The sequence below is a fragment of the Temnothorax longispinosus genome, chromosome 3, assembly GCF_030848805.1.
Source record: "Temnothorax longispinosus isolate EJ_2023e chromosome 3, Tlon_JGU_v1, whole genome shotgun sequence".
Classification (NCBI taxonomy): Eukaryota; Metazoa; Arthropoda; class Insecta; order Hymenoptera; family Formicidae; genus Temnothorax; species Temnothorax longispinosus.
Genome location: NC_092360.1, coordinates 20,720,571 through 20,737,367, shown reverse-complemented (window position 1 = coordinate 20,737,367; position 16,797 = coordinate 20,720,571). Strand labels below are relative to the sequence as shown.

The following is a 16,797-nucleotide window of genomic DNA, read 5'->3' as shown; positions in this document are numbered from 1 at the left end:
CGAAAACTCACCTACAAATGAAGATTTACATCTTCAACAACTTGGTGAGAAAACGGTTATCCTCCTCGCCTTAAGTACGGCTCATAGACTTCAAACCTTTTCACTGATCAGAGTGGATCAAATACCCAGAGCACAGCTATGGTGGAAATAATGATTCCGGACAGGATTAAAACCTTTCAACCGGGTAACTTTCAGCCTTTTTTAACGTTACCTTTTCTTCCAGATAGACCCAAGATTTGTGTGGCTACCACAGTCTTAGCCTATACCTCAAGAACTAAAGATATCAGGGTTAAAGAAAAAAGACTTTTTTGTAACTGTTAAGAGGCCCCACAGGCCAGCATCATCTCAAACACTGGCTCGATGGATTAAATTCTGCCTATCACAGGCAGGCATTGACACGGAACTTTTCTCGGCGTACAGTACGAAACACGCAACAACATCAGCAGTTATGTTGAAAAGCGTGGACGTAGACACCATACACCGAACAGCAGGATGATCTAAGAAGTCCAACGTCTTTACACGTTTCTATAACCGGCCTGTGCTACCGGACTGGACGTTTGCAAGATCAGTTCTTGAGACTAACAAGAAAAAGTAAATTATTGTCTCCTTCTTCCTCAAAGCAAATGACGACTATTAGGGAATGGAGTGGAAATTGAGACTGAGCTCTAAACATCTACAGTTGTAATCTCGAAGACGAGGCTTGAATATAATTAAGCGATCAAACGAACTTACCTAAGTGACGTTCGATCGTGATTATATGAAAAGCCTCGTCGAGAGATTCAGTCCCACCCAGAACTCATATCCCGATCCCTTACCAATTTCCACTCACTAATATCTCTAAACTAATGAAGGTATCATGGACGGGCGCCGCGACGGAGGGGTCGCGAGGCGCCATCTCTTATTTTTTGGCTCTGAAGATGTGGCTCGATCTGCCCGCAAGGCGGACTACTACTACAGTTGTAATCTCTCGACGAGGCTTTTCATATAATCACGATCGAACGTCACTTAGGTAAGTTCGTTTGATCGCTTAATTATTTCTTTAAGCGATAATAAATGTTATTTGACAAACGTTTAAACATTTCACAATATCATGCCTTATACGATTTTAATTATCTATATAATCGAGTAAACTAAACGAAATAATTGATTCGCGTATTTAGTTCTACCTAATTCTTGTTTTACTTTCAACGGCGAGATAGACGGCGAGATAGAAGATTCAAAAAATTACGGTAATTTTGCATAAAAAGACCCCACCTGCCGATGACCTTGACCTTGACATATGTTGTCAAGGTCACCCTCCTGAGTGACCTTTAGAAGTTTTTAGCCGGCGGTCGTTATTCGTTAAAAAGTTATTAACAAAAAAAGTTTGGCGACCTCACCGATTTCAATGACCTTGATATATGTTGTCAAGGTCATGACCCCGAGTGACCTTCAGAAGGTTTTAGCCGTCGCTCGTTATTCGTTAAAAAGTTATTAACAAAAAAAGTTTGGAAAATACGTAATTTAAATGACGCGCTTTGCAAGTATTTAACTGTTTAAAGCGCGTCACTAATCTACATAGGTTAGATGACGCGCTTTAACAGTATTTAATTATTTAAGGGAGGTTTCTACCTTGTTGGGTCAAAAAATGCATTTTTTTACGAATTTTTTTTTAGAAAACTATTGAATATAGCAAGTTGAAATTATGTGTGCTGCATAAGTAGCTTTTATTAAATAAGTACAAATTTTTTCAATGAGCCACATGCGAAGGAGGAGAGAGGGAGACACGATGACGACGGCACGCTGGCGAGGCTTAAGGCCGGTTTTCACACGCAATGATTAGTGGCGCCAACTGACTGGCATTCATTGGCGCCAGAACCGACTAGCAAACTCACAAGTATTTACACAGTGATTGGCGTATAATATGGAAAATATTAACATTTATTAAACACACAGTAAATGACAGCAAGCATATAACCTCCAAATTTGAGGTTATATGCTTTGGCCAATAACCGCCAGTAAACGCCACATTACTAGCGCCAGTTTGTATCAAGTGTTTACACTTGCATTTTTACTGGCGTTAGTCGACTGGCGCGGCCTGGCGCCACCAATCATTGCGTGTGAAAACCGGCCTTTACGGAAGTACTGCTGCCGGAACAAGTGACATGAAACAAAAAAATGAAACATATTCTTACTCTATATAACACTGGGTATGGCATGAACCAAAATCAAGAAAAAAAAATTAAAAATGATAAAATGGCGAGACATTGAAACTTAGGTGTCGACTTTTTCAATTTTTTTGCAAATAATTGGTTATAAAAAAAAAACTTTTCAATGTTTTTTAATAATCGTGGTTCATGACATAGACACACGTGTTGTAAACGTGTCTGCAAAATTTCAAGTCGATTGGTTAATTAGAGCGTCCTGGAGGACTTCCGTAAACTTGAAAAATGTAATTTCGAGAAAAACGCGTTTAAAGTTTTACCATAGTTTATTTTGGGTATAAAATAAAAATTTTAATACTTACATATAATCTGCTAATCTTCTTAAAGGATGGATCTGTCCGATAATGCAAAAAAATAAAAATGCATTTTTTGACCCAACAAGGTAGAAACCTCCCTTAAAGCGCGTCAACTAACCCATGCGTAAACTATTTCGGGGCTACCGCACCTCCCCCGAAAGCAGGGGGGTGTGGGTGAACCTCGGTTCGCGTGAAAAGTGTATACGTGAACTATTTCGGGGCTACCGCACCTCCCCCGAAAGCAGGGGGGGTGTGGGTAAACCTCGGTTCGCGTGATAAGCGTATGCGTGAACTATTTCGGGGCTACCGCTCTTCCCCCGAAAGCAGGGTAATTTGCAGTTGCGCAACATTTTGATATGAATTGAATGTTGCGATAATTTTGTTGACTATTGTATTTAATAATAATATTACAATTATTTAAGGTAACAAATAAATCTAATTTATGTCAAATTCTGATTATTTAAATTCGGTGTTTCAAAGTTAGAATCAATTAAAGTTAGCCAAGAATAAAATGCGTAAATTTTGCGCACTCATATTAGTACTTACATCAATATTAATCGCTTTTATATTACAAATTCGATATTTTTAAATTACATAGATATATATTATATGTATGTAACACTACTAATTCTTATATAATCTACGACACATTGATTAATATAGAGGAAAAGTAAAAAAAAGTATTTAATTCATACAATTTTATACCAATCTTTACTACTAACTATAACTGTAACATTTCAGTTTGTCAAAAATGCATAAAACATGAATCTCAATCTAAACGTTGAACAGGGGTCGAATAATTAGAAATACAGCGACACGGCTTAAAATTACCAAGATTCAAATTATACGTTATTTATCATACTATATACATATAATACTATACCGTATGTACATACACACGGTACCATAAATACCTTCCCACGTGAAGATAGCTGGCGTCCGAGTCAAACAACAAAATAGCTGATGTTATTAACTATTATTTGTGTCTACAATATTTACATTTAGGAAAGATTCGCATGTTTCTCTTCAACCTTCATCAAACGGTTTGTTTCGAATATTTTCCTTGGCGTAGTCAGTACATGTCACATTTAGTAAGACATTCTCCGTGATATAGTGCGGATATAATGGCAGCTCAAATACGTTATATTAATAAAATTTCGGAGATTTGCAAAGAATTAGACAATGCTACACATTGTCCGGTTTGTCGTAAACCTTCTCAAGCTAGAAGTGTACTATATTTAGAAGCACACTTGTTCCACATACATAAAATATTTACCATGGAAGGCAACTTTATATGGGAAGACGAATCCGATGGCTCGCTATGGCGATATTTCACACACGAACAGAAATATATTGCGAATTGCAAAATTTGTGGAAGAGATATTTGTGTATATTATAAGAGCTATTTACAGAGACATCTGAATAGACATATAAAAGTGATGGATAAAATACGAGAAAAAATTAATAGGTGTAGCAGACTATCGCAACACTTCACAATCGACACGGAAAATTTTAAAACAAACTGCAAACATTGCAGTTGGTCTATTGACACATTTGATGGAAGAATGCCCTGTGAAGAGCAATTAATAATTCATCAGACTATGTGTCGTAATATAAACGAGCACTCCGAATCGGATGGAGGAACTGGTCATTATAACGTAGATGCAACAATACAACAACCTGTAACTACAGAAAATGATGCGTCCACAAGTTTTCACAATGATAGACATGAGCGACGTTCTGAAAATCAAGAAGATCAGCAGAGGTAAATGTCACAAATATTAGTATTTTTCCTTAGTAATTAAGGCAAAACTTCCGAAGACATCCGTGCTCCAATTTAGGTCAAACTTTGTAAATAGGTTCCTTTTAGATAAATAAAAAAGACATATACCGAAAATATTTAAAAAGTTGCTTAACTTTTGAGTCGCGAAAAATTCTTTTGGTATATGTCTTTTTTATCTAAAAAGAACTTATTCACGAAGTTTCACCTAAATCGGAGCATACGAACGTTTTCGGAAGAATAGCCGTAATTAATATATTTTATTATATATTTTAATATAACTAACATTAAAAAATAACATATTTAACATTTAAAAATAAAAAAATTTATAAAATTTAATACAATATTTAACGTATTATTTTATAAATTATTATAATTATTTGAGTTAAATAAAATTACAATTATTTTAAACAATTTTACATCATTTTCTGTTAACTCAGATATGTTGTTATTTAAATATTATTTACATATTCAGTAATTGGTATAAATACTTTTATAAACGAGTAACTGCGCAAGTATTATGGAATCTAAATAGTAATTCCTTAGATATTTCATTTTAAGAAATATGAATAATATAAGTCACACTTTTGGTTTAATAATCAAATAATATACATGAGAGCAATATTATTGTAATTCTAATGACATTCGTACTCTTTTGATTTTTAATTACTCTGTGTATAAATATACAGATCTAATCACAGCCGACAACAAGGATCTAGGATGCCTAAAGAAATCTGGAGGCCATACCTGTAACATATAACACCAGCTACTGTTGTGATTTGGATAATAGAATATATCAAACAAGCGCATTTGACGAATAATTAGTAAGATCGCTTTACGTTATGTAACAACAAAATGCGATCTCGTATTAATTAGACATTAACTTCTTTATAAATGTGTAATTTACTAATTGTTTTAATAATTACTAGGAAATCTGATATCGCCGTGTAACTGAACTCTCATTATATGCTCTTTTATAATCTTTACATTAATATGTAAATTTATTCATGTGCTGTATAACGTCGTATGTAATGTACACATTTGTATTAGAGTTATAATTTGTATACACAAAGTAGAATTGTAAAACATATCCGGATACTAAAATATAGAAATTATTCGAAATAGTTATTTTCGCTTAATGTTAGTCAAATTCTAGCGTTCAAATTATTTGAATAATTCTAGTATTAGTAATCTAATTTTATAATCTCGATTGTATTTATAATTCTAATCAACATATAGTATTGATTCTATGCAAAATAAATTACTATAAAATTTTTATAAATAATAATTTTTCCGGTTATATTAAATATTATTGTAATGTAATTATTGTGCAAAGTTGACACACGGTTAGATATTTTGTTTGTATTTGTTCAGAAATTGATAAATGGAAATAAACACCGTAAGATAGATAATGTAAAATAACACATTTTTGTTAATAAAGTGATAGACATTTGAGAAAAAATAACGGCTTACAAACCTGTTTGATCCTCAATTAGTCAAAGATTATATTAATTGATTATAATATATGATATACCTACATATTCTTTTTATCCCTGTTATCTATGACCTTCATTTTTTGTATCAATCGACGAAGAATCAATCGTTCTAAACAAATAATACTTTATGAATAATTAAATATTTTAATGTACGGGTCTATTCTAATATTAGCAATCGCTCTTTATAATTAATACCTCATGATTTTGAGAAAAGGTATTACAAACGTTTATGCGAAATTCTCCGTTGTATTTGAACTCAGAATTAAATCTGCTAATATTAATCATAAAATTTATAAAATTAATTTATTTATATATACATTATCTACATGCAATTAACAAACTAATAATTTTGTAAAAATTATGGCGATTAATAAGTGACGTAACAACATAATTTGTACGATATTGTAAAGTAAAAGTACGAAATAAATACGAAATTGTGTATCAGAGATCGTTATTAAATTTGCTGCAAGTAATCATCAATCACTCTAATTATCTTCTCAGATCTTACAATATATTTCTGCTTCCATATACAATTACGGATTCATATTTCTGTTGCATGTATATCATTAAAAAATTATTTTTTCCTAACGCGAGCGTGAAATGGGCCGCTTTTCGCGCTTGTTTTGAGTTAGCAAAACAATCCATTTCTCCACTAGTTGAAAAATGGAGCCATTTCTCAACTAGTGGAGAAATGAAATTGTAAAACAAGCGCGAAAAGCGGCCTGTTTCACGCTCTTGTTAGGAAAAATAGTGTGAACAACTCGTGGAAAGAGTGGTCAAGCCCAAATGAGTGTGCAGAATCGACCACTTTTCCCAATTAGTTGTACAATATATTTTTTTTTTAAATAAAAAATATGCTAAATGTTAAACTTACATTAAATGTGTTTTACATTAATAAGAAAACATGCAACATAATTATAACGGAACATTTACATATTTAAATACTATTTTTTTATTTTAGGGTAAATTGAGGAGAGACGCCACCCCATTCGTTAAAGTGGCAATAAAAATTATGTATTTGAATAAAAAAAAACAATTTATAACATTGTGACAAATGTAGATAAACACAATTGTCAATATAAAGTAATTCTTAGCAGTAAGTGTTAGCATAAGCTTGCATACATTAAAATTGTCTTTTGCTTTTTTGTCAGTACAATTATCTTAATTATTATAATAATTATAATAACAATTATTATAGTAAATATTGATGCTTTTTAATTTGTGGTAAAAATATTACGTTGATAACACATAAGATGTTAACATTATTGATACACGCATATATGTATATGAGTCTCAGCGCGTGAAGCTTGCTCAGTGTCAATGTTTAGCTCTGATTCTATATGCGTGTGTCAGCAGAGATAAAGACCCCACGGTTCGTCACTTCTGCAGTATTCTTCTTCTTCTTCTTTTTCTTTGTGTAAAATATGGCGTCGATCGGCTGGAATAGTCGCCCATACGGCCATATCTCTGCTGACACTCACATACGCACATACACACACGATGAGCAAAATCTGATCAGCAACTGCTCCTTGGGTAAGGCTAATGCAGGCGGTGTAAGTAATGATTTAGTTTGTTATAAATCATTAAACCTCAATCTAAATATTGAACTATGGGGATCAAATAATTAGAAATAAATCGACACGGCTCAAAATTACCAATATTTAAATTATGTGTTTTATTTATCATATTATACATAATATTATACAGTACATACACACGGTGCCATAAATGCCTTCATTGCCTTCCCACTAGCCGCGTCCAAGTCAAACAATAAATAATTGTTATTAGCAATTGTTCGTGTGTGCAATATTTACATTTAGAAAAGATTCCATGATTCTTTTCAACTTTCATCAAACATATTTTTTAAATATTTTTCTTGGGGTAGTTAGTATATCACATTTAGAAAGATGTGCTTTGTGATATAGTGCGGATATAATGGCAGCGGAAGAATGGAAACGGAAGCAAGAGAAGAAAACAATTTGACATTTTCTTATACGGTCAAAAGACATGAAAAGTAGGAATTTTAAATGTCTTATTTAAAATATCTTTATCATTAAAATAAAACGTTTCTATAATAGTTTTTTAAACGTTATTTTATCGGAAAAGGAACGTTCCATCGAACGTTTTTCGAATGGACTTTGTTACTTATGAGAAACGTTTCTAGAAAGCGGTTATAAAACGTTTCGGAAAAACGCTCATAAAACATTTCTGGAACGTGTATGTGCTACCGGAATTACATCGACGGATATACTTTTTTATTAAAATCTTAATTAAATTGAAATCAGAGTAGAAAAGTTATTTTATAAAAGAAACTCTTTATCGTTACCGTTACTTAACACTCATTCCTCCAACGTATTTTCTGGCACATCAGTCCTCCAGCCATGCACTTTCGAGTCACACGCGTTTTTAAAAATGTTAATAACTTTGAAAAATTCCCCCAAAATTATTATAATATCTTTGTACCTTCGACTAAAAATCAATATAAAGAACATTTGGAAATAATTTATTTAAATATTTTTTTACAACAATTATATGTTGACAAACACACGTTACGAGTCGTTTTATTTTGAAAAGCATAACTCACGAACAAATTGATGAAGCTTAATGATCAAACACGCAAATTAAAACTAAAAGTAGTGCAAATAAAAAAAATATGAGATAATTATTAATTAAATAGGAATACTTAATTTTGTCGCCGCAAATTTGGTAGTTTTTAAATGGTACAGAAGGACTTTAAGGACTTAAAGAATTGTAGAAAAAGAATTTCTGAATAAGAAAAGACGAATTTGAAGTGACAGATATTTTTTATGTAAAAAAATTAAATTTATTTTATAATCGTAACTCCTCCCCACCTCTTCCACCTGCCTCTATACATTTTTATCGAAAAAAAATTCTCTCCTACCTTTCACACAACACTGACGTAATCCTCCAACCATGCACTTTCGTGCCTCATTTTCCTTAATTTGCAAGTAATCGTCCGTATTTTATGATGATTAGCATTACATACGCGAAAAAAAATTATTCCATCCTGTAGAGTGCGTCAAATTATGTAATTTTTTTTAGAAACAAAGTACGTCCATTACTAAAGTACTTTGGAAGAGATGGTGGGAGAAGGAAAAAATAAATTCGAAATCTAACAAATGCTATTTAAAGTACAAAGTTATTTATCTTTTAAAATAAAATTCAATTATTTTTCAAATACGACAAATTTTCTGGAAATATATGCTTATCTGCAGTTGCGCAACATTTTGATATGAATTGAATGTTGCGATAATTTTGTCGACTATTGTATTTAGCAATAATATTACAATTATTTAAAGTAAATAAACAAATAAATCTAATTTATGTCAAATTCTGATTATTTAAATTCTGTGTTCAAAGTTAGAATCAATTAAAGTTAACCAAGAAAGTGCGCAAATTTCGCGCACTCATATTAGTACTTACATCAATATCAATCGCTTTCATATTACAAAAATTCTATATTTTTAAATTACATAGATATATATTATATGTATGTAACACTAATTCTTATATAATCTACGATACATTGATTAATACAGAGGGAAAGTAAAAAAAAAGTTATTTAATTCATACAATTTTATACTATAACATTTCAGTTTGTCAAAAACGCATAAAACATAAATCTCAATCTAAACGTTGAACGAGTAAAGAATAATTAAAAAAAGAGCGACACGGGTTAAAATTACCAAAATTAAAATTATACTTTATTGAAGATAGCCGCGTCCGAATCAAACAACAAAATAGCTGATGTTATTAAGAAGGTTCAGTGGCTACAAAAAAAATGCAGCCATGCAGTTTCATGACATTTTAATATGTTGTTCTGGAATGCAAAATAGAATAATGTGAATTTGTTTGGGAATTTTTCACCGTCCCGTTTTGAAAAAAATCTACTCCAAAAATTTAAAAAGTACAACTTTTGGAGTAGATTTTTTTCAAAACGGGACGGTGAAAAATTCCCAAAAAATTCACATAATTCTATTTTGCATTCCAGAACAACATATTAAAATTTCATGAAACTGGCTGTATTTTTAACAGAAATGACATATTGCATACCTTTAGAATGAAATAAGTGCAAAAAAATGCAAATGATAAGGAAAAAAAATATGCACATGTAACTTGATAATTTACAAATAAATGAGCGAAAGAAAAGGGAAGGTTACCGCACATTTCGTAGAAAAATTAATTATTAAAGCATAAATTGCTTGATTTTTCGTCTGCTTAGACTGCTACGGTCGTGAACGACGTGAACAGCAGCACGCACTATATATACACGCGGCGACCAATCAGAGCAATACTTTTCACTCCCACTTCTTCAAACGCTAGTGCGCTGTTACCAAAACACCCGATGAAGCCATCTGATGTTATTAACTATTATTTGTGTCTACAATATTTACATTTAAGAAAGATTCGCATGTTTCTTTTCAACCTTCATCAAACGGTTGTTTCGAATATTTTCCTTGGCGTAGTCAGTACATGGCACATTTAGTTAGACATTCTCCGTGACATAGTGCGGATATAATGGCAGCTCAAATACTTTATATTAAAAATATTTGGGAGGTTTGCGATAAATTACCCCCCAAAAAAGGTATATATTGCTATTATTGTCCGAAACTTCTTAAAGTAAGTGCAGTATCTATAGAAGCACACTTGTTCCATATGCATAATATATTTACCACGGAAGGCAACTTTATATGGAAAGACGAAATACGAAACTGCTCGCCATGGCGATATTTCACACACGATCAGAAGTATATTCCGAATTGCATAATTTGTGGAGAAGCTGTTCGTGTATATTATAAGAACCATTTAGAGAGGCATCTGAATAGACATATAAAAATGATGGATAAAATACGAGAAAAAATGTATAACTGTAGTGTTCTATCGCAACACTTTACAGTCGACACGGAAAATTTTAAAACAAACTGCAAACATTGCAGTTGGTCTATTGACACATTTGATGGAAGAATGCAATGTGAAGAGCATTTAAAATTTCATCGGGCTAAGTGTCGTAATATAAACAAGCACTCTGAATCTGATGGAAAAACTGGTCATTATAACGTAAATGCAACGATACAACAACCTGTAACTGCAGGAAATTATGCGTCCACAAGTTTTCATAATGATAGACATGAGCGACGTTCTGAAAATCAAGAAGATCAGCAGAGGTAAATGTCACAAATATTAGTATTTTTCCTTAGTAATTAAGGCAAAACTTCCGAAGACATCCGTGCTCCAATTTAGGTCAAACTTTGTAAATAGGTTCCTTTTAGATAAATAAAAAAGACATATACCAAAAATATTTAAAAAGTTGCTTAACTTTTGAGTCGCGAAAAATTCTTTTGGTATATGTCTTTTTTATCTAAAAGGAACCTATTCACGAAGTTTCACCTAAATCGGAGCACGGACGTTTTCGGAAGAATAGCCGTAATTGATATATTTTATTACATATTTTAGTATAACTAACATTAGAAAATAACATATTTAACATTTAGAAATAAAAAATTATATAAAATTTGAATACAATATTTAACGTATTATTTTATAAATTATTATAATTACTTGAGTTAAATAAAATTATAACTATTCTAAACAATTTTACATCATCTTCTGTTAACTCAGATATGCTGTTATTTATATATTATTTACATATTCAGTAATTGGTATAAATATTTTCATAAACGAGTAACTGCGCAAGTATTATGGAATCTAAATAATAATTTTATAAATATTCCATTTTAAGAAAGATAAATAATATAAGTCACAGTTTTAGTTTAATAATCAAATAATATACATGAGAGCAATATCATTGTACTTCTAATGACATTCGTACTCTTTTGATTTTTAATACAGACCTAATCATAGCCGACAACAAGGATCTAGGATGCCTAAAGAAATCTGGAGGCCATACCTATAACACATAACACCAGCAACTGTTGTGATTTGGATAATAGAATATATCAAACAAGCGCATTTGACGAATAATTAGTAAGATCGCTTTACGTTATGTAACAACAAAATGCGATCTTTTATTAATTAGACATTAACTTCTTTATAAATGTATAATTTACTAATTGTTTTAATAATTGCTAGGAAATCTGATATTGCCGTGTAACTGAGCTCTCATTATATGCTCTTTTATAATCTTTATATTAATATGTAAATTTATTCATGTGCTGTATAACGTCGTATGTAATGTACACATTTGTATTAGAGTTATAATTTGTACACACAAAGTAAAATTGTAAAACATATCCGGATACTAAAATATAGAAAAATTATTCGAAATAGTTTTTGCACAATTGAGAATTTAATTGGCTATACTGGCTATATACTGGCTATACTGGCTATACTAGTTACCACGATTATAATAATTGCCAGTATAGTCGATTAAATTCTCAATTGTGTCAATTATTGACTGGCGAAATAAATGTTACTTATAGTTATTTTTGCTTATTGCTAGTCAAATTTTAGTGTTCAAATTGTTTGAATAATTCTAGTATTAGTAATCTAATTTTATAATCCCGATTGTATTTATAATTCTAATCAACGTATAGTATTGATTCTATGCAAAATAAATTACTATAAAATTTTTATAAATAATAATTTTTCCGGTTATATTAAATATTATTGTAATGTAATTATTGTGCAAAGTTGACACACGGTTAAATATTTTGTTTATATTTGTTCAAAAATTGATAAATGGAAATAAACACCGTAAGATTATAGATAACGCAAAATGACACATTTTTGTTAATAAAGTGATAGACATTTGAGAAAAAATAACGGCTTACAAACCTGTTTGATCCACAATTAGTCAAGGATTATATTAATTGATTATAATATATGATATACCTACATATTCTTTTTAGCCCTGTTATCTATTACTTTTACTTTTTGTATTAATCGATGAAGAATCAATCGTTCTAAGCAAATAATACTTTATAAATAATTAAAAATATTAATGTACGAGTCTATTCTAATATTAGCAATCGCTCTTTATAATTAATACCTCATGATTTTGAGAAAAGGTATTACAAACGTTTATGCGAAATTCTCCGTTGTATTTGAACTCAGAATTAAATCTGCTAATATTAATCATAAATCTTATAATAGTTATTTGTGCAACAAGTGCTGGAAGATGAAAATTCACGGTTGCGGAGTTGATGCACGAACCGAAGGCGAGTGCGGTAACCGAACCCGGGAATTTTCATCTTCACGCACGGCTTGCATACCCTATTTGATGTTGCAAGTGCGTGGAAAGTGGCCCATTACGCACGCGACGCGTGCGTGATAGGCCACTTTCCATGCACGTGTTACATAAAATTAATTTATTCATATGTACATTCTATACATGCAATTAACAAACTAATAATTTTGAAAAATTATGGCGATTAATAAGTGATGTACAACATAATTTGTACGATATTGTAAAGTAAATGTACGAAATAAATACGAAATTGTGTATCAAAGATCGTTATTAAATTTGCTGCAAGTAATCATCAATTAATTTGTTTTGTTACTGATTTTTTCACTCTAATTATCTTCTCAGATCTTGCAATAGTTTAAATAAGAAAATATACAACATAATTGTAACGGAACATTTAAATATTTAAATACTATTTTTTCATTTTATAACATTGTAACAAATGTAGATAAACACAATTGTCAATATGAAGTAATTCTACTAATTCTTAGCAGTAAGTGTTAGCATAAGCTTGCATACATTAAAATTGTCTTTTGCCTTTTTGTCAGTACAATCTTATTACAATAATTATAATAACAATTATTATAGTAAATATTGATGCTTTTTAATTTGTGTTGGAAATATTGATTTGATAACACATAAGCAGTTAACATTTAACATTATTGGTATCTGCATATACAATGAGTTCCAGCGCGTGGAGCTTATTCAATGTCAATGTTTAACTCTGATACTGTATGCGTGTGTCAGCAGAGATAAAGACCCCACAGTTTGTCACTTCTGCAGTATTTTTCTGCTTTTTTTTCTTTATGTAAAATATGGCTGAAATAGTCACCCCAAACGGCCATATCTCTACTTACATACACACATACACACACGATAAGCAAAATCCGATCAGTAATCTGCCCGTGGTGTTTATCGAGTAAAGCTAATGCAGGCGGTAACTGAACTAGAATGTATATAGGTAACTTTGACACGCCGTAACTCTGTGAAGATAAATAGTACGAACCTTATTTTCCTTAATTTGCAAGTAAACGTCCGTATTTTATGATGGTTAGCATGTCATTTGCAAAAACAAATTATTCCACCCTGTAGAGTGCGTCAAATTATGTAATTTTTTTTAGAAACAAAGTACGTTCACTACCAAAGTAAAGTGATGGCGGGAGAAGGAAAAAATAAATTCAAGATCTAACAAATGCTATTTAAAGTACAGACTTATCTTTTAAAATAAAAATAAAATAAAATACAATTTAATCAAAAAACGATGGAGCATGGAGCCGTAACAAGGTGTTGGTGACAAGGATCTAGGCGCCTTATCAAATCTGGAAGCCACATTGCATGTAACACCAACAATAGCAACAATCTTGATTTGGATAATAGAATATATGAAAAAACAAATGCACTTGACGAATAATTAGTAAGATCGTTTATGTTATGTAATCACAAAATGCGGTCTTACGCTAATTAGACATTAACTTCTTTATGAATATGTAATTTACTAATCATTTCAGTAATTATTTACTATAAGTAAATCTAATCTAAAATGGTACACCGCCTTCGGAGATAGTGTCGCGCATAGTGCAATTTAGCGTTTAGTCAAGCATGTCCCTATCTTTCCGCGCGAATTTTCGACTTTCACCCGCAAAAACGTCCTACGATATAGGTAGGATCGAAGCAATGACGTGTAAGTTCCGTCAAACAATATAATGCTCGTCCACCGCGGATAAAGCGATGTTAAAAACCTTCACGAGAGACCGGACAATGCCACCGGATCTGTAAACGATTCGAGCGAATCACTAATAAAAATGATAGTTTAGTTCGACCCCACTGGACATATTTATTAAATCGTAATCTTCACAACTAAAATCAAAGTAAGCAATTATTTTTGTTACACTGAAAAAAAAATTGTTAATCCAAAAAAATATTTAGTCCGATACGTTCAACTAAACATTTTAGCTAGTTAACTAAATATTAGTTGTTTCAAACAATTAATTTTTTTTAAACAAGAATTAATTAATTCAACCAATGTTTAGTTAATTAACTAAAATGTTTATTTAAACGTATCGGACTAAATATTTTTTCGGATTAACATATTTTTTTCAGTGTAGTTATTGCTGGCAAAGAAAATAATTATTTTCTGCAAATCACAATATCAACAATTGACATGGAATAAACTTTCACATAAATTTATTTGAAAATCAGTCCATATTCAAAATATATAGTAATATAAAAATCAGTCCATATTCAAAATAGTAATATAAAAAATATTGTTACAATTAATATTTTACATACTTTGAAATAGCTGTTCCTCTTTATTCATATAGCAAATCGTAATTACTGAGCATCCTTATTGCAATAGTACAAAATAATTATAAAACCATTAAACATGTTTTGAGTGTTGAATGTGCGTGAAATTGCGATTTACTGTTATTATCGCTTCTCGCCAGTTTTATGATCCGACTCTAGATTTACTCTGTTCGTAATTTAGCGGAATGCTCGTCTGCAACGTGCTCAATTCGCTCGCAACGGATCGTGCCAAAGTCGGCTACGGGCTGCAAAAGCACAAGTCAATTAGCGCGAGAAAAACGGGAGCAATCGCGCTTACGTTTACATGCGGAGAAAGAAATAGAGATAAAATTGGCATTATACGCGTAATAATGCCATTGTATTCCGCGCACACTCCGCACGGTTTTACTTTCGAGTCAATATATGCAACAGGAAGATAATTTCTGCCTCTTTCGGGTTTATATACATATTGAAAAAGATTTCTAAGTATTGCTTTGTTGAATTATTTATTTTGTACAATATTTAATCCTGATACAGATAAAAGGGCTCGAGAGAAATCCCATTTTAAAGATCTCATCTTAAAATCTTATATTTGGGAGGAGGATGAGAGAAAAAATAAAGTAATATACTTACTAACTAGTGAGTCGGCTCGCAGATATAATCCAATTCCTCCGAGCAATTGAATACGATGCATTCTTGCGACTGCTTTTGCCAAGTAAGTCTCGGTCTTTCCTGTCCCAGCAGACCCTTCCGGAGCGCCGCCGAGATGCTGGCTGAGACTGCTGAGAGCACCGAACAAGATGCAATAGCATCTAGCAAGCCCGCTCGATCACCGGCGCGAGCTCGATCCGCTGCGTGTCCACGACTTTTCGCCAATGAACAATCATGGCGCCTGCGCCGTTTTCCAGTACTACGCGAGTCCGAGCAGCGACGCGGTTTGAACTTCGATATCATTCGCGCGATGTATCTCGATTGAATAAATCGCGTAAGTCCACACGGAAACTACTTGCACGTTAAGGGGATCCTGCAGCCGTATGATTTACCGACATTATCGTTAATCAATGGATCTTTTAATTGGCTTTACAGAATTACAAGTTTTTTATCTAGAATTAAAGTCCGCACAAAAATCTAGGGTGGAAAACGTGATTTTATATCAAAAGCACCAAAAAATTAAAAATATTACTTATTGGGGCACATACACAGCTGTCACCCGACGACAATGTTTGCTTAAAACAAAAATTCTACAGTTTATACGTACATAATGTTTATCATCCACCCTTGGGAAAACATGTAGGAATAATATCGTGTAAGTAGAAGTAAGATTCAATGCGTACAAAAAAAGATCCATCTAATAATTATTTTAGTAATGCAAATACGAATGCAGGATGACAAGAAGAGCAGCAACAGTAGTTGCCGGATCTTGCGTAAGATATGGCGAGCAATCGAAAAAAAGACAGATGTCATTTCGTTAGACAAAGACAGATATAGGGAAAACAAAATTAGAAAGGTTGAC

At 31.9% G+C, this 16,797-nt stretch overlaps 1 protein-coding gene across 1 annotated transcript; it reads left to right on the top strand.

Moving 5' to 3' along the window:
• Positions 1–1,511: 1,511 nt before the first annotated feature.
• Positions 1,512–13,325, top strand: LOC139809386 (uncharacterized). Its single transcript, XM_071772244.1, has 3 exons — positions 1,512–4,265; positions 10,306–10,962; positions 11,648–13,325. The coding sequence occupies exons 1-3, from the start codon at positions 3,625–3,627 to the stop codon at positions 11,709–11,711; spliced, it is 1,362 nt and encodes a 453-aa protein (XP_071628345.1). The 5' UTR covers positions 1,512–3,624; the 3' UTR covers positions 11,712–13,325.
• The last annotated feature ends 3,472 nt before the right edge of the window (positions 13,326–16,797 follow it).

What these genes read in the sequence shown, in the direction of transcription:
- LOC139809386 (XM_071772244.1), top strand. Translation starts at nt 3,625, where the DNA reads ATGGCAGCTCAAATACGTTATATTAATAAAATTTCGGAGATTTGCAAA. An exon ending in AATCAAGAAGATCAGCAGAG is followed by an intron (nt 4,266 to 10,305) that starts GTAAATGTCACA and finishes TCCGTGACATAG; the next exon opens with TGCGGATATAATGGCAGCTC. An exon ending in AATCAAGAAGATCAGCAGAG is followed by an intron (nt 10,963 to 11,647) that starts GTAAATGTCACA and finishes TTTTTAATACAG; the next exon opens with ACCTAATCATAGCCGACAAC.